This window comes from Vulpes vulpes, chromosome 1 (genome assembly GCF_048418805.1).
Source record: "Vulpes vulpes isolate BD-2025 chromosome 1, VulVul3, whole genome shotgun sequence".
NCBI classification, from domain to species: Eukaryota; Metazoa; Chordata; class Mammalia; order Carnivora; family Canidae; genus Vulpes; species Vulpes vulpes.
Window position 1 is genome coordinate 120,460,374 of NC_132780.1, and position 23,393 is coordinate 120,483,766.

The 23,393-nt window shown below is 41.9% G+C and overlaps 1 protein-coding gene across 1 annotated transcript in view; it reads left to right on the plus strand.

Annotated features, from left to right (window-relative positions):
• ARHGAP31 (Rho GTPase activating protein 31) overlaps positions 1–23,393 on the plus strand; it is a 115,955-nt gene that overhangs the window by 62,222 nt on the left and 30,340 nt on the right. The window contains exons 2-6 of the mRNA XM_025990110.2: positions 3,217–3,319; positions 5,561–5,705; positions 15,031–15,113; positions 16,116–16,223; positions 16,956–17,098. Of these exons, the coding sequence (XP_025845895.1) occupies positions 3,217–3,319; positions 5,561–5,705; positions 15,031–15,113; positions 16,116–16,223; positions 16,956–17,098 (582 nt within the window). The remainder of the gene's footprint in view (positions 1–3,216; positions 3,320–5,560; positions 5,706–15,030; positions 15,114–16,115; positions 16,224–16,955; positions 17,099–23,393) is intronic.

The window sequence follows — 23,393 nt, forward strand, 5'->3', positions numbered from 1 at the left end:
CTTCTTGGGAATGCTCAGAGCTCTTGAGTCCACTTGCGCCCTGCCTGGCACGATAGCCATACACCTCTGTACGAGTGCACACTGTGGAACACACCAAGGCCAACCATAGCCCCGGGACTCTAACTCAAAATCTGTACACTGTTGAATCCTGCTGCCTTTGTGTTATGAAGACATACCTAAATGCATAGAAAAGAGACTTTAGACAAGCAAAATTATCTTCAAACAGAAATACTTAACTAGGGGCACCTGGGTGGCTCAGTCAGTTAAGCGTCTGCCTTCAGCTCAAGTCATGATCCCAGGGTCCTGGGATTGAGCCCCATGTTGGGCTCCCTGCTCTATGGGAGCCTGCTTCTCCCTCTCTTCCCCATTCGTGCTCTCTCTTGCTATTTCTCTCTCTCTCTGTGTGTGTGTGTGTGTGTGTGTGTGTGTCAAATAAATAAAATCTAATAAAATAAAATAAATAAAATAAAATAAAATTTAACCAAAGAAGGACACAAAAGCCATCCCAAATAGTAGAGATGAGTGTCAACTCGTAAGAGATTGATTCGCTCTACCCTAATCACCCATTGGGTGAGAGGAGGCAGGTTATTTTAACTAAGATTACATCTCACAAATTATGAACTTATATCACAAATAGGTTTCAAATAGAAATAATAACTGTCATTTTAGAATGCTTATTATATATCAGGATCTGTGCTAAATGTTTACAGGTATTAATTCAATCCAAAATATGAGGTTAATATCACTATTATCCTCATTTTATAGATGTAGAAACTGAAAAACAGAATTATTACATCTGTATTTTGCCTGAAGTTATGAAGGCAGTTTGATATCTAAACCTGTGTTTCTCAATCATAGACCAAATGTGGCAGACAGGTTACAAAAACAACAGAACAACAGCTCGGTGCGGTAGGGAAAGAGTTGAGCCATTATTGTGCATGATAGGGGTTAAAGAAAACAAAGACAAAAAAAAAAAAAAAAAGAATTTTTTTAAGCACTGGAACTCTCGGGATCCCTGGGTGGCACAGCGGTTTGGCACCTGTCTTTGGCCCGGGGCACAATCCTGGAGACCCAGGATTGGATCCCACGTCGGGCTCCCGGTGCATGGAGCCTGCTTCTCCCTCTGCCTGTGTCTCTGCCTCTCTCTCTCTCTCTCTCTCCTCTGTGTGTGTGTGTAACTATCATAAATAAATAAAAATTAAAAAAAAAAAAAAAGCACTGGAACTCTCCTTTCCTCCTTATTTATTTATTTATTTATTTATTTATTTATTACTTAGAGGCATGGGGTGAGAGACAAAAATCTCACGAAGAACACTATTTCATAAGACTGATCAAAGGATAGCTCTTCTGGTGAAAGCCAGGCAGGGGCCCTGGACCCCTTCCCACCCTTACAGCCCCTTCTCCACCACACTCTGCTCCCACCCTGTATTCACTCATAGTGAGTGGTTCCACCTTGTTAGTCGCTGGTCTCAATATTTCCAGTCCCGAGTCCATTCCCGGCCCTCTTCCCACCTGGGATAACTAAGAAGTCCTTCCCCATTTCCAGTCATGAAAGATCAGGGCAAAATATGGATGTGTCCTGGAGAGGAATGGTCCTGGGGGTGCACGGCCTTTGAAAGATGGATGGAATACTTTAAGTAGGACAAATTTTACTGAGCATTCAAAATTATAGTTAGTGGTTGAAAGAAATGGTGGGAAATGTTTAGAAAATATTGTAATAGGGACTCCAGGAAGAGTGTTGAGTCTGAGTACCTGGTGTCTACTTATGTAAAAATCCAGCCCAACTTGCAATTGTGTGCAGGCATGATTGTATACATTAAGTGTTAATGGATTGGTGTTACTCTAAACCCAAGCCCTTAATGGATTGGATATATTTTGGGGGGAGGGAGCACAGTGCTAACCCAAGCAGTAGTTCACGGAGTTCCTACACCCCACCCCCTCCACAACTGAAGACTTCAGTGCCCGAGGCTTGGGCAACTCCATCAAAAAACCACCATCCACAGCACTCTCATGAAGGGACCTCAGGTGGATCTCTCCAGGGACCAAAGTGGCAAGTGACTTGCTGCTTTCTCCATGCCATCCCAAAAGGCCTGTAGCTGCCATTCTGTGTCACTCAGCTGGCTGGGCCAATCAGGGTCAGTCTTGAGGAGAGGCTAGCATATCCAGACTTTTCTACTTGGGCATTGAGCTTCTGGAGTGGCAGGAATTCAAAAGGCCATGTTGGTCCCTTTTATGTGGTCTGGTCAATCAATGACTGGTTGGACCCCTTTAGTGATCTTGGTGGAGGATGGTTCTCACGTTTAAAAAAAAACCCTTTAGGGACGCCTGGATGGCTCAGCTGTTGAGCATCTACCTTTGGCTCAGGATGTGATCCCTGGGTCCCCCGCGTTGGGCTCCTTGTAGGGAGCCTGCTTCTCCCTCTGCCTATGTCTCTGCCTCTCTCTGTGTGTCTCTCATGAATAAATAAAAAAAATCTTAAAAAATAAAATAAAATAAAAATTAAAAAAATTTAAAAACTCTTTGACCTTTTAATCACCTTTAACATCCTGGTAGACATTTTCAGTCTCTTTTCCTTCACAATGTATATTTGAATTTGTGCCTTGTTTTTCTTGTACTTACTTATAAGCATTTTCCCATGTATTAATTACTTTTCATAAGCAACAAATAATCTTGAGTGAGGTAAGTAAATTTATCTGCACACTTGGTTTCTTCATGTGTACAATAGGCAATTGTATGGTGCAACAGCCACCTGGAAGTTTTTTAAAACACAGATTGCTGGGCCCCACCTCCAGAATTTCTGCTTCAGTGGGTCTGGAGTGGGGCCTGGGAATTTGCACACCCAACAAGTTCGCTGCAGATGCTGATGCTGCCAGTCAGAAGACCACACTTGCAGAACCAGTGAAATGAGGAGATTGAGTTGTGGGATTTCCAAGGTCACTGCTGGTTTCAAAATCTAAGTGTTTGCATATTTTTCAAATTCTTTAAGAAAACTCAACCAACTCTTAAAACACATGACTTTTCTAAACTCTAACAAAACCTCATGATTTTTTTTAAATACAAAAGAAGATCGTCTACCTTTTAAAAGTAATTGCTTCCACTTGCAACTCGTACGCATTCCATACTTGCTTCTCCTTGAAGTTACCTGGATTTTTAAAAGGATATCTTTAAAGGACAATTAGACTTCTATCTAATACTTTATTTTTTTTCTTTACATAGTTCCATACGTATTGAAGAGCTGTGCCGAATTTATAGAGACTCACGGCATCGTGGATGGAATTTATCGGCTTTCGGGAGTCACCTCAAATATACAAAGGCTAAGGTAAGCTAGAAGATAATAGCTCCCCAAAGAATTCTCCCATGATCCTTCTTCTGTGCATACCTCTGTCTGCCAAGGTTGGGAGTACCAAAAACCCGAATCGGTTGTGGGAAGGGTAGCAGAGCAGAAGATCAAGTGTGATGTTTTCAGATGTCGAGCTGTTCTTAATCTAATCAGGAAATCCTCTAGTCTGATGTAATTCTTTCCAACAAAAGCTCCTGAGAGGGTTTTTAATCTGCTTTTTGTCTTGTGCCAGGTTTATCCTTCTTAGGTGGATTTGGTTGAACTCAAATGATTTAAATCGCAAGTTAGGATAACATCATTTGTTATCATTCACTTGCCTACCCAGAGCTCAGTTAGATTCTGGTTACACGGTGTTCAGAACTTGAAGACGATATTAGTTTTTCTGTTGGCACACACTCAACATTTGGTTTTTCAGTTGGTCGGGAAATCAAAAATCTGCATGATTGTGCATTTCTCTCGTTGAGGCCGAGATCTGAAAAATTAGGGATAGTTGAACTATTTCCAATTCTATAGGTTTATCCTAAACAATTCTAAAATATATCCTAGAGCTTTTTGGAAGAAATTTCTATCACATTGAATTAAGAGTACAATAGCCTTCACACAAAACACAGATATGTATGTGCATGTTTTATATGTATTACATATATATATATATACAATAAAAGAAGTAGATATATAGTATATATAGAGTGTTTTATCAGGTATTATTTTTGTGTATTTATTATACACTTAGTTATAAGTGTAGACTTTTAAAACAATAAAAACAAAGAAATAATCAATTAAAAATTTAAAAATAATAAATGATAAATAAAAATAAATAAATAAAACAATAAAAACATTCGTGTTACCAGATTAATCCATTAAATTTAATAGTTGGTACAGTTAATTCATCTTCTTCTTCCTCTGATTTGATTCTCTGCCCCTCCCCCTCATTTCACAATTTTAATGACATTATACCAAAGGAATAAGACATCCTTTTTACTCCTGGAGAACTGGTGGCTGTTAAAAACTAATTGGTTTGTTGCAATCGTAGATTTTAACAGATCTATGTGCTTACATAATTTCACGAATTTACTCGCGTGATATTTTTTAGAGTTTCAACAACAAATACTTTTTAATGTTTTACTCTTAGCTCTGAAATTTGCCACACCATAGCTGGTATGGTGGGAGAACACTTGGGCAATAGCCAATTCTTTTTCATTAAAGGACCGACCTTAGCCTCAACAGGGACATTCTGGCTAAATCAATGAATAAACTCCGAATTATTCTTGTTCTGCTCCTCTGCTCTCTTTTAAAAAACAAAACAAACACACACCCATGAATTTATAAGGCTGCTACAGGGTTTTCTTTTCGGAGCCCCACCCCTCTCCTTTCAGGTTCCAACAGCATCTGGGATTTCCCCACCCTTTGTTAGACATCCGATCCAGGTGACAGGAAAAGGGGCAGGGAGCTGTTTTGAAGTGCTGGCTCTGAGAGTCCCATTGAGTTTGCCACCAATTGGCCACCAAATGAATCTTCTCGAGAAACCTAACTTCTCCTCTGTATGAAAGCTCAAATTTGTCATTTTTTAAACAGATTTTTAACTTGGAAGCATATATTATTTGAGGCAGTCTGTTCACATCACCTTAGTAAAGAAATCCTTTTTTAATTAGAAACAAGGCTGTTCCCAATGTTGTTCCCAAACACCCCCCTGTACATTGTTCACAAGATACTTATACTCTCATCTATCCCGTGAGAGTCAGTATCAGGCAGCTTAGAAGGGTTTGAGTCTCCAGATAAAACAAGTTTGTTGACGTGAGTATATGGAGATGAATGATAACAATCTGACTCACCCTGATTTTGGTCTCTCCTCCAAGACAGAGAAGTTCATTTAGAACAATATTTTGGAGAACTGAAATCTCAACAGGCTTTTCTGGCAAATCGTTTTCATATTTCCCCTACTGTTCATAACTGAAACTGAGACATAATGGCCTGAGAAATCCATTTGTACATGGGCATTATGTTTTTCTAATGAAGGCAGCTTTTACAGGGAAGATCCAGACCTGAAGTGGAAGTCTTCCCGTGCTTTCCCTATGCCAAGAATAGAAGGTCATTTTGATCAAGGTCAAAAATAGAGTCAGATCAGCAGTTTAGGGTCTTTTTACCCCTTAGCAGCCAAGCAGCTGCTGACATGGAACACATGCTCCTGGGATTGTTATGTCTCTGTCTGTGTTGTTTCAGGCAAGAGTTTGGCTCAGATCAATGTCCAGATCTGACAAGGGAAGTGTACCTCCAGGACATTCACTGTGTGGGCTCACTCTGCAAGCTCTACTTTAGGGAGCTGCCCAACCCTCTCCTGACTTATGAGCTCTATGAGAAATTCACGGTGAGTGTTTGGATTTCCATTATGGTTACTGGGTGGGACTCATGGACTGGCCAAGGAGAGTTTCAGCACTAAAATAACAATAATAAAACTCACCAGATGGTTGACATTATCTTAGCCAGGTAATGGAAGTAAGATGCCATAGTGAGGAAGGTAAGGTAGTGGGTCCATTGGCTACATTTTTCCTTTTTTAGAGTTTCAGAATCATGTTTATTTGTTTCAAGAGGTGAATTAGAATGATCCCTGTGTTTACTTAACAAATGTGCCTCACTGTAGAGGGGAAACTAAGAACGAGAGATGTGAAATGACTGGACTGATGTCACACAGCAGGACAGGAATGTGAGACTCCAGATATATATCTACTGCTAGTTTATTTTTATCAAGCTTCTCCTTCTGTATTTCTTTTGGAGGTTGGGGAATGAGGTGGGCAAGTAGAGGTGGGAGAGAGGACAAACCCAAGTCAAGGGAGAGATCAGAAAGCTGAAAAGAAAAAAAAATAAAAAAATAAAAAATAAATAAAAGAAGAAAGCTGAAAAGAGAAAAGAATCCAGGAAATGCATCCAAGAGAAAGTGTAGGCTGGGCCCATGAGTTGGGTTGGTGAAGGGTGGATGGGCAGGACACCTTACTAGCAGCTCTGTGGTTACCAAATAGGGGCATCTGTAGAAAAAGTAGAAAGAATAAATTCTTACAGAATGTCTGTAGAGATAGCATTAAATATCAGACTCGAACATTTGGCTGCTGGGGTGAAGGTGTAGAGTAGGAGGAGAAATGGGTTTAACCAAGATTGAGGCTCAGCTAAAAAAGGGGGGGTGAGAAACATGAGGGTGTATGCAAGAGAGTGATTAAGAGTTGACCATGGAATTTCTTCTGAATAAGAAGGGAAGTGAGACTGTAAGGCAGTTAGTAACAGTTAAAAAGTACTATTGCCATTGATTATTCATTCCAAAGAGGTCAATAGACTGTTACAGTGGGATGGTCAAAGGGGATATTTGAAACTAAGATTATGGAGGAGTTGCAATTATTGGTAAGGACCAGATCTAGACTCTAACATGGAAAGCAATCTTTCTCATAACTCCTGTAATAAACTTATTTTGAGCATATAAAAAGTTCCTCAATTCCAAATAATATAGGAATAAATGGATACATTTTTTAATATATATTTCAAATATATATTTGGACCATTAAAATATATTTAAGAGTTTCCAATAATAGAGGGAAACACTCATAATCATAACTGGAAAAGAACAGATGCCTAATTGTATATTAAAACGTAATTAAAGGGAAAGATGTTCCAAGAATTAATAGCCATTTATTTCAATGATGAGATTGTTGTTTTCCCTGCTTCTTTAGACTTTAACTTTCAAAATCTCATTTACTAAAAGTACGTTAATTTTTTTAATGAAAAAAATTTAGGCCCAAACACAAAAAACTTGGGCCTAGAGGTTGGCTACTGGAGAAGCCAACATATACCAGGTGATGTGAAGTGTCAGGGTTTGTGGACCTTAAGAGATCTAAGGGGACCTCAAGATCTAAGGCTGAAGACAAATGAGCCCCATGCTCTGAGTGGAAGTCAAAAATATTGGCAGCCTCTAACCATTGAAACCACAGAGGAGTCTTTCCCAGGAACCAGGAGGAAAAGTCATGGGTCTCATGTGAATCTGCCAGATTATAATCACCATCACCATATGTGATTATTTCCTCATTTTAGAAGTAATCATATTTGGTAAAAGATAGTTTGGAAAATAGAGGAAAGTAGAAAGGAAACTTTTGTCTCCTCTCTTAAACACCAAAGATAACTACAGTTAATGTTTGGGTACTTCTTTCACTCTTATTGCTTGCATAGTGTTTTTGTTGTGTTTTGTTTTCCCAAATTGAAATAGAATTTTATTGTAAAAATGAAAGCAATACAAAAAAGCGTAAGGGAGAAAGTATTAATCCCTGGAAATCCAACACCCCAGACATATCTGCTGATGACATTTCAGGAGACATCATTACAGATCTCTCCCTGTCTCTCAATCTCTCTCAATCTGTCTCTTTCTTCCCACTTGCCCTTTTCAATACTGTCTATCACTGCTTTGATACATTAACTCAACAGTGCAACCATCTTTCTGTGCTCACCAATAGAGAAACCCTATTTTTACAGAGAAGTTTCTCATATGTGTAATGAATTTCTGAAGCCAGTTTCCTACTGATGGGCATTTAGACTTTTTGTTTCTCAACACTTTGCTTTTAAAAAAATAATATGAGGGCAGCCCCAGTGGCACAGCGGTTTAGCGCTGCCTTCAGCCCAGGACTTGATCCTGGAGACCCGGGATCGAGTCCCACGTCAGGTTTCCTGCATGGAACCTGCTTCTCCCTCTGCCTGTGTCTCTGCCTCCTTTCTCTCTCTCTGAATAAATAAATAAATCTTTAAAAAAATAATAATATGATAATAAATATTTTTTGTACACATATCTTTGTCCATTTCTCTGTTTATATCTTTAGAAAAAAATAGATTTAGATTCATTGAGTGAAAAGCTCTTATTTAAAATTTTGTTATGGGGATCCCTGGGTGGCGCAGCGGTTTGGTGCCTGCCTTTGGCCCAGGGCGCGATCCTGGAGACCCGGGATCGAATCCCACATCAGGCTCCCGGTGCATGGAGCCTGCTTCTCCCTCTGCCTATGTCTCTGCCTCTCTCTCTCTCTCTATCTCTGTGACTATCATAAATAAATAAATAAATAAAATTAAAAAAAAAATTTTGTTATGTATTACCAAACTGTTCTCCAGAGAGATAAGAATAGTATTTTTTCTGCAACCTCACTAATACTGGGTATTTGTTAAATTATCTGCCAATCTGAGTTAACTAAAAATATATCTTATTTTTGTTTTAATTTGTGCATAAGACTTTGTCTTTTTCTACATAGTTTTAATCCTCTGATCAGTATAATAGTACATCTTAGAATATGATAGAATAGAATATCATCATGTTAAAGAACAGAATGAGTCTAATTTATTTTAACTATATTTCACTTTATGATAGTTGGAAGTAGATAAGAATTCTTGTCTGGAAACTTCAAAAATACAGTTTTTTCTTAAATCGTGCTTATAGGCTCAGAACAAAACCCATATTTATCACTTCCCACTTTTGTTCCCTAATATTGCTAATCTTTCTGTTCTCCCACAGCAACATGGTAATACCAAAGCAACATTATTTTCCATTTGTCATCAGATTTCCAGGAACCTAACAAGGTATTGACACTAAAAAAATAAAATAAAATAAAATAAAATAAAATAAAATAAAATAAAATAAAATAAAAATTTTTTGCTGTGCAACTGACTTCTACATAGGTAGAATCTAGTGACATCAATGATAAAATTTAATTGATTTCTTTGATCACAATAACAAATTAAGATAATATAAGCAAAACTTCTTCAGGAATGTGGAAATAACTGTTAACATTGTCACACATTCTTAAAATGATTTATTTAAACCCACTGGCACAGCTAAAGTAGAATACTATCTCAATGGAAAAATCGAATTAGAGAAATATTAATGGAATAATAATAATGAATGTATTAATTAAATAAATAAATGTGAATTGACTGGACACCTCAGAAAGTCATTAGGAATACTATTGAGTATCCTAAAGTGCTCCTATGTTTTAAATACAGTACCTCTATTTTTAGGACTACATTCTAAGATAATAAGAAGATGTATACACACATAACTGACTCCTAAATACTTTATTGCAGTAGTATAATACCAAAATTTGGGGATTGTATGTCTAACAATAAGGAAAGGAATAGGTTAAATAAATTATGATAAATATATTATTTTTGATCCTGGATAGCCATGAAAAGTCACATTTCTGAAGGATATTTATTGGCCACAATGTAAAATTAAATGGAAGAAAGCAATATGTGCAACTGAATAGGAAGTGATGCCAGCGTTCATATTTGGTGCTGGGAAGTCGGGCAGATTGCTTCTTTTATGCTTCACACATGAATAGGTTAATAATAATGTCTGGATGGTAGGCTAGCAAGTGATTTTTAATTCCTTCATACTTCATATTTTAATTTTAAGTACACGTATTAGTTTCCTGTAGCTGCTGTAACAAGTCAGCACGAACTTAGTGGCTTAAACAACAGAAATTTGTTCTTTCTCAGTTCAAGAGCCCAGAAGTCTGAAATCAGTTTCCCTGGGCTGAAATCAAGGTGTGAGCAGGGCGGTGCTCCTTCCAGAGACTCTCGGGAGGGGGGTTGTTCCTCACCTCTTCCAGCTTCTGGTGGCTGCCAGCACTCATGGCTTGTGGCCACATCACTCCCACCTCTGCTTCCGTGATGGCATTGTCCTCTCCTCTTCTATCCTGTGTCAGATTTCCCTCTGCCTCCCTCTTACAAGGATAGTTGTGATTGCATTTAGGGCCCATCGGATTAATCAGGATCATCTCAACTCAAAATCTTTAATTGAATTCCATCTGCAAAGACTCCTTTCCCAAATAAAGTAACACCTACAGGTTCCAGAGATTAGGACCTGATACCTTTGGGAGCAGTTGTTCAACCTACTATATTACCTTTTATTTTTATCAAGTTAAAAAAAAGAAAGTTCATTTTAGGAATAATTCAACTTTGGTCAGATTGATTCAGCTGGAATCATTATACCCAAAAGAAAAGTTGCTGATTTGGGATTTTTAGAGAAGGCAGTCTAGAGGGGTGTTTAATTTTGTATTACATTTATGTTGAACTAACTTCTTAGTGGATCAGTCTCCCTCATTCAACTGCCAGCTTCCTGAGGGCAGAAACAGTGTTCATTTTGCTCATTCTTGTTTTTCCTTTCTCTGCTCTCCAGCTACTGGAAAATGTTGGGACTGTTTACCTAGTAAGCCTTTGCTGACAGGTTTGTGAACCCACACACATCATTTAAACTGTCACTTGGGGTGGGTGACGAGTGTGTGGCAGGAGGCAAAAGCGGACTGTCTGGGAGCTCAAGAGAGCTGCCCCTGGGCAAGGGGGTGGGGGTAGGGGGTGGAAGTGGGCAGTGACCAGCTGCCTCTGGTTTGCCTAGGACTTTCCCAGTTTTAACACTGAAAGTCCTATGTCCCAGGGAAACCTTAATCTCAGGCAAACCAGGATAACGGGAAACTGCAGGTGGACAAGATCACGTTAATTCTAGCTGGGGCACAGGGGTGCCTACCACTGTCAAAATCCAAAGGCAGAGAAGCGAGTGGTGGCAAAACAAGGAAGCAATTCATTTCAGGGAGGCCAACACCAGGGGAACCGCGGTCTAGCATCTCCAAGACTGTCTCCAAAGACCCAAAAATACTTTGCAGGTTTATATAAGGAAAATGTAGGGAAAAGGTGGGTGGGTACGTGCAGGTGGGTGGTGAAGGTCAAACAGGTCTTTGTCTTGGGGTCAGTCACGGGGTCTTGCTGGCTCAAGAGCAGTCCTTCGGGCTTGAGGGATAGCTTTGATTCCCTCAGGGATGCTTTGCCCACAGGGTCTTTTGCCTGGGGGAACAGATAAGCTGGAAAGAAGAACTTAATCAGTTGAAAGTTTGAGGTCAAATGGAGATAGCAAAAATTCTCTTTCATAATCAAGCTTGTGGGACAAAGACATAAAGGTATAAGGATTGTCTGGAAGGACACACAGAGGTAGTTACCTCTGGAGACCACCTCTGAAGGTCTGCAGTAGGCAGGAAGACTTTCTTCTGGGTGTTCCTTTGGTTGCTTTCATTCTTTAAATTGTGTGCATGGATTACTTTTTAGTCTAATAACTTAAAATAATTTACTGTAGTTGTAGCTGGGGTGCAGTTGGAAAGGAGAGGCATGGGTTGGTTATCCACCCTGGAGACAGAGCTGCCCAGGCAGCAGAACCTGAACTATAAGGGCAACAGTAGAATTCAGGCAAACAGGTAAAGCAAGAGCAAGGGGCCCACCAGAAGGAGCAAGAGTCCAATCTTGGACCAAGTCCACAAAGGGCAAGGAAGCCAATGTTACTGATATTGATTGGAAGAGAGTAAGTAGTCACAGATTCATCCTTGGTCTTTTAAAATTTAACTGTTAGCCAGATGAGCTTGGCAAAAGTTGAGTGAAATTCTCTCTCTGGCAAAAAATGGGGGTAGGCAAAGTTTCAACTCCCCTTCCCCAATTCCCTGGTGCTGGGTTCAGCCAACCTAATGGGAGAACACGAAATGAAGAATAGGTTTGTAGGACTGGACCCCTCTAGGAGAAACTACAGGATCCAGAGGGCTTCTGAAGAGGATGGGGAGAGGCTGTGAACAATGAAATAAACAAGAATCCCAAATGGGACCCGCAGGCATTAGGGGGAGGGCCCACCCAGCCTCGCAGAACAAAGATGACTAACAGCTTCCTAAAATATCAAAGAAACTTTCCATGAGGGCTATTAAATTGACCTGCACCTTTATTCCCCAGATACATTTTTAGAAAAAGTTTGCTGAGAGGAAGAGAGGCTTCCCACCCTTCCCTCTTTGCAGGATAGAATGTGGGAGGGTCTACACCGCATTCCACAGCCTCTCTTTCCTCAGAGCTTCTTTCCCCTCCCTGGCTCCCCTCCTGAGGCCCTCAGGAAGACCACAGGTGTCAGGGTTCCTACTCCAGGTCCCATTCTTGTTCCCACCCTCCACCACCTCCTCCATATCTCGAAAATTGAGGATTTCGACAGAGATCATGCTTATGCTGGCTCAATTCTCAGGCTTGCACCCCCGCGGGAGGATTGGAACACCTGTGACTGTCACCCCCCTGGTTCCTCCTTTCTCCCACCAGTGCTTAGGAAGCAAAATCTCAAGTGCTCCCATGTAGAGAGTTTTGACAGCCTTTTAAAACAGCTGATGTCTGTGTATGTCTTGCTGCAATTAAATTGAAAGGGGAGATGAGAAGGGAGAAAAGGAAAGGAAAAAGAAAATTGAAAATTGATGGACAAAGCCCTGGCATGATGTCCCCCTTAGACGGAGTATAACAAACTCAACAAACACGGACGGAGTGCCTCCTGGGTGCCAGGCCCTGCGCTAGGCACTAGGACTCATCACATCCTGCTCTTGCAGAGCTTACGTCTAGCGTGGGAGACCGGCAATAAGCAATGGATGGAATAAATGAGTATGTGATGCAGCAGCAGTGATGGTGGGAGGGCTGTGGGAAACAGTGGAGACAGGTAAGGGGGCTGAGAAGTCCAGGCTCGGGCAGCGCTTAGGGCTTCTCTAAGTTAGAACAGAGCAGACACAGCAGGTGTGGCCTAGAATAGGCCCTAGAATAGGGCCTCGCATAACAGAAAGTGCCCAATAAATTTCCTTCTACTTTTCCATGCTTGAAAATACTCATCACTGAGAGTATGAGCTTCAGCCTTCACACACAAGTGAAAAATGGCAGCTGAAGCCTGAGCAGAAGTAAGAGATATAAGAAAACTATACGACACTTAGGATCCTGTTTCTGGTTGTATTGCAGGGGGAGGTATTTATCAAATTAAGGACTGTATTTCCTGATTTTACTTTTCCTTATATACAAATGTGGAGCAAGTTTCTAGCACTGGCAGGAAATACAAGGCTGTGTAAGTCACATATGCCTGTGAATTCAGGGCCGTAAGGATTGACATGAGCTCAAGCGCTGTCTTTAAAGCGCATCTTGACCTCGGCGGGGTTACCCAGGTATGTGCATGTGAAAGAATTCATGGGGCTCTAGCTTAAGATTGGTAGTTGTTTTTTTTTTTTTTTTTTTAAGATTTTTATTTATTTATTCATGAGAGACACAGAGAGGGAGAGAGAGAGGCAGAGACACAGGCAGAAGGAGAAGCAGGCGCCATGCAGGGAGCCTGACATGGGACTCGATCCCAGGTCTCCAGGATCATGCCCCAGGCCGAAGGCAGCACTAAACCGCTGAGCCACTCGGGCTGCCCAAGATTGGTAGATTTTTAATGTATGTAAAGTATACCTCAGTGAAAAAAGAAAGGTGATGATCATTGACCGAGCGCTTAGGTACGGCTAAGTTCTTGAGCACCCAGGCCCTGCACTGGAAGGGGCCCTGGAGCCCGGGGCCCAGGCAGGACAGCTTCTCAGGACAGGGCACAGGGGCACCTGCCCGGGGATATCTGCATTGTGCAGAAGCTCTGGGCAAGCCTGTGATCACACTGCCTTTGCTGATGCCCTTGCCTGCCCTTGAAGGTGCTGGGCAGAGGGGAGTGATACAGGCTGGCTGAGTCCAAGGACCCAGAGCAGAGTCCCACAGGCCCAGCCACGAGGGTCCTTGGCTTCTCACAGGATGGAAATCAAATACAAGCTGAGAAGAAGTGAGAGTAGAATGTATCAAAGACAGAGAGAGAGTAGATATGGACAGAGAATTTTCTGGAAGACTCAGAAAGGAAAGAAGAATGAGTCTCATCTTTACTTGAAGCCTGGGGTCTTTATTGAGGACGGTGGTGTGCATGTGTTGTGTCAGTAACCCAGGAACATAGACGAGTGTTTAGGTGTTCTCTGTAAGTCACTTATGCCCTGGAGCCGGGGGATTTTGATGAGTCAGTGGTGTTGGAAACAGATCCTGACAACCCCACCGTCAGGATGACAACCTTAGGTGTCATCTGTTGTGCTGGAAGACTCCAAAGAGATCATTAACTTTTCTTCCTTTGCAAGGAGGACATATGTTATCTGTTCTGTAAGGCCTGCGTAAGGTGAGAGGTGTAGGTCCTAGCAAGAACAGAAGCAGGAAAAGGAGCAGAGAAAAAAAGCCCAGCTTTTCTCTTGGGGTCCCTTCAGTTTCCATCTCGGGAGAACAAATACCCATGTAGGAAATAACCAGAGAACAAGTCCAGGTGAGACCATCAGGTCTCAGGGACAAAGTTCTTACCCTGCTGAGAAGGCTCATCTTCCTGGCTTCCTCATATCAGCACCTACGACAGTAGATGAGCTACTGAGTACTGAGGTCATGGAACAGTGTCAGGCCAGGTGGGGAGAAGCTATTTGCACCCAAGAAGACAGCTGGCTAAGTAAACACGGAGCCACGCTGTCATCTCCATCTCTGTCTGTTTATGTCCCAGTGGGAATCTCTGTCACTCTCCCCGCCACACCATACACCTTTACCAGATACCCAATAACCTTCTGAGGACACACAGAGACCCAAGCAATCCACATGTCCCCGTGTGCACTCAACCGTTAGATGCTTGAACAACATGAACACTCAGGTTTGGTTGTTTGTGTTTACTAGGAAAGCATGCCTCTTGGCAGGATGACCTCTAGGCCTGGTTGGAAGGCTGGGGTACCCGAAACCTAAATAAAACCAGGAGACACAGGTGGGTGTCCACCTTCTGAAGCACTCACTGGGCTGCTTCATGTTCTTCTCCACAGGAAGCAGTGTCACATTGCCCGGAAGAAGGCCAACTGGCCCGAATCCAAAATGTTATCCAGGAGCTTCCCCCATCCCATTATAGGTAAGAACCCTTGGTAAAAGAAGTCCACAGCCTCTCAAAGTGGTTGAACACCAAAGATGCAGACTAGTATCGTAAAAGGGAACAAGTTCAGTGGATAGTGACTTTCCTGTGGCATTTTGAGGTGGGTGAACTGGTCAACTTTCCTCAGAGTGAGTTGGTGCCTGCCCAGAGACATTGGCAGGAAGGGGCAGCCCATGTCCTATTTCCTTGTGGGGCACCCCTCAGAGTCTCACAGGAAGTCATTCTGGTCACACAAGCCAGCATCACTGGCTATGACTATGATATCCTAGGTTCTTTTTTTTTTTTTTTTTTTTTTTTTTTTTTGATATCCTAGGTTCTTACCCAGATTCATAGCATAAACATATCTCTGGAATCCAGGTTGATTTTTAAGGAGGGTTTGGCTGTAGCCCTTGAGCTTGTGGTTGACTGATCTCTCTGTTTGCTCATCAGTGCCATCCCTCACATCATCCCATCCTTCCATTTTGTTCTTACAGGTTAGCCCCTTATCTTTCCACCTTTCCCAGTTCTCTAAGCCTCTTTTACAAGGGGGCAGATTTTGATACGGTATGAAAAAGAACTGGCTACAGTAACAGATGCCATTCATCCATGAGATGAGCTATCTAACTAACAAGGGACCAAGTTACCCCTAGCTGGAAGAATTACTGAAAGAGCAGAGAGATAAGAGCCAGTTTCAAGATCGTGTGCCGGCAATGGTGGCCTGGGTCAAGGGAGGCCTGGGGAGCTGTCTCTGGCTCTCCAAGGGCCTCAGCTGACTTCTGACAAAACCATACCCCTTCTCCAGCCTGGGCCAGCATGCCTAGGGCCAAGAAGATTATCTCCATCAATCTTGATACCTTCCTGATATCCCTCCAAAATTCATGAGATAGAAATATTTAGAATCTCTTAAATCCAAACTCAGAAATTATCTCCAGATGTCAGGCTTTACACAGGCACTGAAGTTTCTTTGTTAAAAAAAAAATAAAATAAAATGAACCATTACAGGACCTTGGAATACCTGATTCGACACCTGGCCCACATCGCCTCCTTCAGCAGCAAGACCAACATGCATGCCAGGAACCTGGCCCTGGTGTGGGCGCCAAACCTGCTCAGGTAACCACCACGTGCTCACCGTCTCACCATCCCCATGGGCTCAGAGCAGCCCCCCAACTGAAACAAAGATTGGATTCTTCAAAACGGAAGCCTCTTGAAGACAAACCTATAGCTAAGTGGTCATTTGTCACACATAAATTAAGATAATTTTAATAGCATGAGCTCTTTGTGGTTTTTTGTTTGTTTGTTTGTTTGTTTGTTTGTTTGTTTTGGGGGGGGGTTAGCATGAGCTCTTTGTTAACCTGGAAACTCTGTGTTCCACAGGCGTTTTCTGGCTACAACTAGCATATGGCTAAAGTTTTGGGTCTGTAGGTCATAATTTTTTGAAAAGGCCTTTCTTGTCTGTAGGACTTACTGGCTTTTGTTGGTCTTGGTGGGATCACTGCTTCATTTGACTTCATAAATGATGACCTGACCCACAGAACAATGGCGGGGGGGTGGGGAAGAGATCCTGTGGGGGGAAAAAATCAGTTCCTGGATATTTACAAATACAATGTTTCTAGTCTAGCAATGTATGATACCTGGTAATTGTTTTTAAATTTGTTCAGTGTGTTGGGCTTCACAGCCTTCAGAGAGTCCTTTTAATAGGTCTTAGTTAAAAAATATTCTAGAGATTAACAAAATGTATACATTTAGGAAATGGGGCTTGTGCAGAAGGCACATTGGCTTCCCCTTACTGCTTTCTGTTGTGGGCCAGACTCACTCACTAAGTGCGTTTCATCCATGATTTAGGTCCAAAGAAATCGAAGCCACTGGTTGCAATGGAGACGCAGCTTTCCTTGCAGTTCGGGTCCAGCAGGTGGTGATTGAGTTCATATTGAATCATGTGGATCAAATCTTTAACAATGGCACACCTGGGTCTTTGGAGAACAATGGTAATGGCTTCTTCTGGCATACTCCCTACTAGGCCATCCTTCTTCCTTGCCTTAGTCATGGGGCTCAAGAATAAGTTAAGGCGGGCTTGGTTCTAGTTCTGAGTGTTGGCTGTGCTTGTGTGCTGACTCCTTTGTACGTCAGCGTCTGGGGATCGTGCATATATGTACATCGATCTGTGTGCAGCAAGACGTGTTCGTGGGTGGCTGTAGCATGTTTCTGATCAGTTTCATACATGGCCTGTCCCTTAAACACAGAGTTCTGTGCTGGAATAATCTATTGGTTGTAGTGAGCCATCAAACTCTCCGGGTTATTATCTACAGGTAACATTCCTTCCTTTTAACTATTAGATTTCATCTTTCCTTTCATTATGGTATTTTGGAAGACCCTTTTGCCTACGTCTGGGAGTTTTACATGAATGAGTTAAGACGCAGCATGGTCATATGCACATGTATGCTCGGAATGCATTCTCTTCACAAGCATTTCTTGAGTGCTTACTTTGTTCTACCGCCCAGCAGGCACTAGGCATACAAAAAAGAGTGTGGGTTTGTGGGCATGCCCTTGCAAAGACTAGTTAGCACTGAAACCCTCTATAGCCATGTTCTTGAGAAAGATCTAGCGATTGTAGGCTGGATATGATGAGATGTGAGAATACGATTTCCTATAGCTCTCATAATGATACAATGAACCCTAGGCATGAATTGGTTTATGTTGCTTGAATTCCTGTGAGCTTAATTTGTAAAAATCAAAAATCTAGTTGATCAAGAAGCCTTGTAATTACCACTTGTGTGAATTTTCCATCATTAGCATACATCACAATCACCCAGAGGGCTGTTCAAATACAGATTACTGGACCTAATCCCCAGAACTTCTGATTCGGGGGTCTGGAATGCTGCTAAGAATCTGTATTTCTCCCATTTAAGTACTAACCAGGCCCGACCCTGCTTAGCTTCCGAGATCAGAAGAGATTGGGTGCGCTTAGGGTGGTATGGCTGTAAGACGAGAGAATTTGTATTTCTAATGAATTTTCAGGCAATGTTGCTGCTGCTGGTTGGGGTCCACGCTTGGAGAACCAGTGGTATATGAGAATCCTATCTGCAAAATATTTGTGTTAGCTGATTAAAGCATTTTTTTCAAGTTTAGCTAATGTGTTTGGAAAAAACAAGTATAAACATCAGAATAATCAATTGTAGTTAACATCAAATTTTGATTCCTGGCATAATTCCTATCCTCTATGCGGCTTGTAACCTTTCTTTGAAAAAAAATTTTTATTGAAATAAAATTCACATAGCATAAAATTAACCATTTTAATCATTTTAAAGTATACAATTCAGTGGCTTTTAGTGTATTCACAGAATTGTGCAACCATCACCATCTAATTTCAGAACATTGCATCACTCCAGAAAGAAACCCCATACACATGAAGCAGTCTCTGCACATTTTGCCCTCCCCCGAGACCCTGGCAACCACGAAGCTACTTTCTATTTCTAGGGATTTGCCTCTTCTGGACATTTTATATAAATGGAATCATACAACATGTGGTCTTTTGTGACTGACTTCTTTCACTTAGCACATGTTCTCTGAGGCTCACCCATATTGTTACATGTCTCAGTGTTTCCTCCCTTTTTATGCATGAATAATATACATATTCTGTTGTATGCATATACTACACTCTGTTTATCCATTCTTCAGTTGATGGCCATTTGGGTTGTTTCCACTTTTTGGTTATTATGAATAATCTGCTGTGAATCCAAGTTCTTGTGTGAACACATGTTTTTGATTCTCTTGGTTGTATACTTAGGAGTGGCTAATGTTTCTTTTATTTTTGTTTTAATTCTCCCAGTATAGATATATTTTTATGAAGATTTTATTTATTTCTTTGAGACAGAGAGAAAAAACACAAATGGGAGAAGGGGCAGAGGGAGAAGCAGACCTCTGGCTGAGCAGGGAGCCCGATATGGAGGCTTGATCCCAGTTCCTGGGATCATGACCTGACCTGAAGGCAGATGCTTAACCGACTGAGCCACCCAGGCTTCCCTATAGATGTATCTTTTATCATAAGCTATATAAAGCCTTTTTGAAGGTAGGAGAGAATATGCATTCATTCATCCTTTTGAATCAACTAGTAAATTATTGGGGACTTACTCTATGCCAGGAACGATTGCAGGTGGTCTCTGTACATCATCTCATTGACTTATAACAACAAACAGAAAGTGTTATTGACCTTATGTTATATATGAAGAGGCAGAGCATGGGAAAAGCTTAGTACCTGCCCAAAGCCATACAACAGGTAACTTTGAGACTGAATGTTGAACCTAATTTTTCAGCCCATTGCTCTTTCCTTAACTCTATGCCGCCTCTCTGAAGAGAAAAAATAGGAAAATAAACCAATAAACCATTGTGGAGAATTAGTGGCTTCTGGGAAATGTTCTAGATAGCAAATCCTATCTGTTACTGTTAGTGTTAAAGCTGTTCCTAATTCCAACCTGGAAATGCCTGTTCTCCTTGTGACCATTGCCTTAATCATCTTTTGTACTGTATATTGAAATCCAGTTTATTCTTGAGCCTTTAACTCTTGAGTTTCTCTAATACTTATTATTCAATGCATTTCATTTAAATGTTCTTGTTATGAATTCATTTTGACTCTGGTAAGATAACATAGTTAGTGTTTACACAAGATGGAAGAAGCCATACCCTCTGGAATTTTAGATTTGTAAATAGGGTGGGTTTTTTTTTTTTTTAAGATTTTATTATTTGACAGAGAGGGAGAGAGGGAGAGAGGGAGAGAGAGCAAGCACGTGTAGAAGGAGCGGGAGAGGAGGAAGCATGTTCCCTGCTGAGCAGGGAGCCTGATGCAAAGCTCCATCCCAGGACCCTGGGATAGTGACCTGAGCCGAAGGCAGATGCTCAGTCTACTGAGCCACCTAGGTCCCCTGGAAATAGGGTTCTATTTCATTTTTTTTAAAGATTTATTTATTTATTCATTCAGAGAGAGCGAAGAGAGAGGCAGAGACACAGGCAGAGGGAGAAGCAGGCTCCATGCAGGAAGCCCGATGTGGGACTCGATCCTGGGTCCCCAGGATCACACCCCAGGCTGCAGGCAGCGCTAAACCACTGCGCCACCAGGGCTGCCCAGGTTCTATTTCAAATTGGAAAGATTTTAGAAGTCACAGAATCCAATACCTTTGTTTAATAAATGAGAGCAATGAGGTCCAAGAGATTGTGATGTACCCAAGATTCATTAAAACATAAATATGCATTGAGCACCTTCTAGGTGCCAGGCACTACTCTGCACACTATGGACACATCAGTGCCCAAAATGGCAAAGATGCTGCCCTGCAGAAAACTCTAGTCTAGTTGAGAAGACAGACAATATACAAGGTTACAAATAAATACATGATCACTTCAAAGACAGTAAATACCATGAATAAAACACAGCAGGTTGATGTAATGGTCAATGATTTGGGGGGTGTTATTTTGGTACAGAGTGGCCATGGTCTCTGAGGAAGTGATCTTTGAACTGAGACCTTATGACAAAAGGAACCAACCACATGAGGATCTGGGGGAAGAATGTTCGAAACAGTAAGAACAGAGATTATTAAAGCTCTGAAGTGGCAAGGGGCTCAGAGTGGTACAGAAAGTAGGCCAGTGTGGCTAGAGCCAATGGGGTGCCCAAGGTGGGGTGCCCTTCCCTACGGGCACCAAAGACCAGAATACCGAACTATGGGTGTTGGAAGACACTATTAGGATTTCTTCTTCATTTCTTTCTATTGTATATTTTGTCATTTCTATGATTTTGTATGTTTTCTGTTATATATGACACTAACACAGTGGTATATGTGTATAATTTATAATGGGAATATACAGTCAAAAATTTTTACCATATATTTTTGTAGAGCACTGGGTCAGTGGGCAAAGAGGAGAGGGAAAACAGATGGAGAGTCCTTTTAGGTCAAGCTAGGAGTTTGGTTTGTTCTCTGTGCCATGGGAAAGTATTTGAGGATTTTGAGCAGGGAGTGTAGGGCCTGGGCATTCTGACTGCTGTGTGAAGGAGAGATGGAAAGGCAGCAAGTCTAGAAGCAGGAAGACCAGTTAAGGAGCTATGGCAGAAGTCAGGTGGGCCGTCCTGGTGGGCTGGACTAGCATGTTAGCAGTGGACATGAGGAAGGTGGCTGGATTCAGGATGCATTTTGGAGGTAAGGGCTGTAGGACTTGGGACCCCTGGGTGGCTCAGAGGTTGAGCGTCTGCCTTTGGTTTGGGGTGGATCCCGGGATCCTGAGATCAAGAACAGCATTGGGCTCCCCGCAGGGAGCCTGCCTCTCCCTCTGCCTATGTCTCTGACTCTCTCATGAATAAATAAATAAAATCTTAAAAAAAAAAAAGTTATATGACTTGCTTATTAGGCTAGATGTGGGAATGGGTGGCATGCCAAAGAAAGGAATGAATGAAAAAAAGTACTCCAGGTTTCCACTTACAGCTGGGTGGTGCATGGTGCCATTTACTAACTTGACGAAAATGAGAAGGTACCAGTTTAGAGGGAGGAGCAACAACCCCAGGCTCTGTTATGAAATGTGAAGTTTAGGGATGCTTGTTAAACATCTAAGCAGAGACAATGAGCAGACCTTAGGACCCTGCAGCCTGAAAGTAGGGGGAGAGGTGGGTGCTAAACCAGCTGAGAGGTCTCTTGACCCTGCAGTGTAGGTTCTTGCATCGATCCAGTTGTTCCCAGAGTGATTGAATTGTTTAAGTAAATAAAGAGTTAACAAATCACAAATAATCAAAATGCAAATAGTAAGAGTATAGAAAATTTAAATATTTTAACCTCCTTGGGATTAAGTTGAAAAACTAGGTTCAAGTTAGAAACTACTGAGAAGTTTTTAGGATTGCGGATTTAGTTCATTTAGTTCATTGCAGTCCTGAGGAATGACCGTCATGCTGTCCTGCCTGGAAGAACCCAGTGTTCCGCACCGTCTCTGTTTTCTTCAAGGCCCTTTTTCAGTGGTTTTATTTTCCTCCTCCCAGAGAGGGTCACACGCTCTGCAAAGCGAAATAGTGCCATCAGGGTGCTCTCTGAAAATTAGGTGAGTCCAATACCCAAAATGGTTGCTGAGTCTCGGTTGGTCCAAGTTATCTTTGAGTCTCTTTACACCTTCTGAAGGTATTACAGGAAGCTGGCAAGGTTGCCAAAGACCACGCAGAGGCCAACTTAGACCTCTTCTTCGTTTACTTAGATCAAGTTTTCTCAATCTTGGCACTGCTGACATTTTGTGCTGCATAGTTCTTTTTTTGTTTTGGGGGGGGGTTGGTTTTTTGTTTGTATGTGCATTGGTTTTTTTTTTTTTCCTTTCTTATTTTTCCACACTAGATAGCCCCCTTCAGTGCTCACAGCCCACTGGTAAGGAGGTTGGGAAATGGCGTGGGGCTTCTTGCTCCTCTGGCACAGGTATACCATGAGGGTCCCAGAGAAGGGCCCACCATCAGTGCACCCCATGTGCTAGTGCTGGGTAGTTCTTGTTGGGGGGCTGTGCTGTGCACTGTAGGATGGTTAGCAGCATCCTTGGCCTCTACCCACTAGATGCTGGGAGTGCTCCCACACATGCTTATGACAACCAGAAGTGCTCCAGACATTGTCAGATGTCCCTGGGGAAGCAGCATGGGGCTGCAAAATTGCCTCAAGTTGAGAACCAATAACTTAAGAAAGGAGATGGCCCTGGACACCATTGGTCTCTCATCATCACTTCCATTTCTTAAAATAAAAAATAAAAACAAAAACAAAAAACAAGCAAAAATAAAACCATAGGAAGAAAAGATTAGCTTGCATACACTTAATGCCACTGAGTCATGAGTAAAAAGCCATCTGTGTTTTAAGGAATAGTACAGGTTATAAAATGTCTTTTCAGTGCAGAGATATAAACATTAGTGATCAAGGGAAAGTATAGGCTCCCACATTAAATTGCCTTGGAGTGTGTGTGCTGCGGCTGCAGAGAGCAGGAACAGTCTCCTGCCTTGTTCTAGCTGAGCGAGGCCATGTCTATGGCTGGACATACATTCCTCCCTGGCCAAAGTACTAGGCAGTAAATGCTCAGTAAATGTTTGTCCTATGAACGAATGAATGAATGAATGAATGATCCCTCTCTGAAAAGTACAAGAAGTACAGGCTACCTCTCCTGAAGCCCTGTGTGCCTGCTGGCTGTCTGGCCATGGAGTTGTCAGTTCCTTAGGTGCAGCCTCGGCCCCCAAACCCCAGAAGCCAGGGGGTCTGGAATGGAGGCGCTGTGGGTGGGGAATCTGGCTAC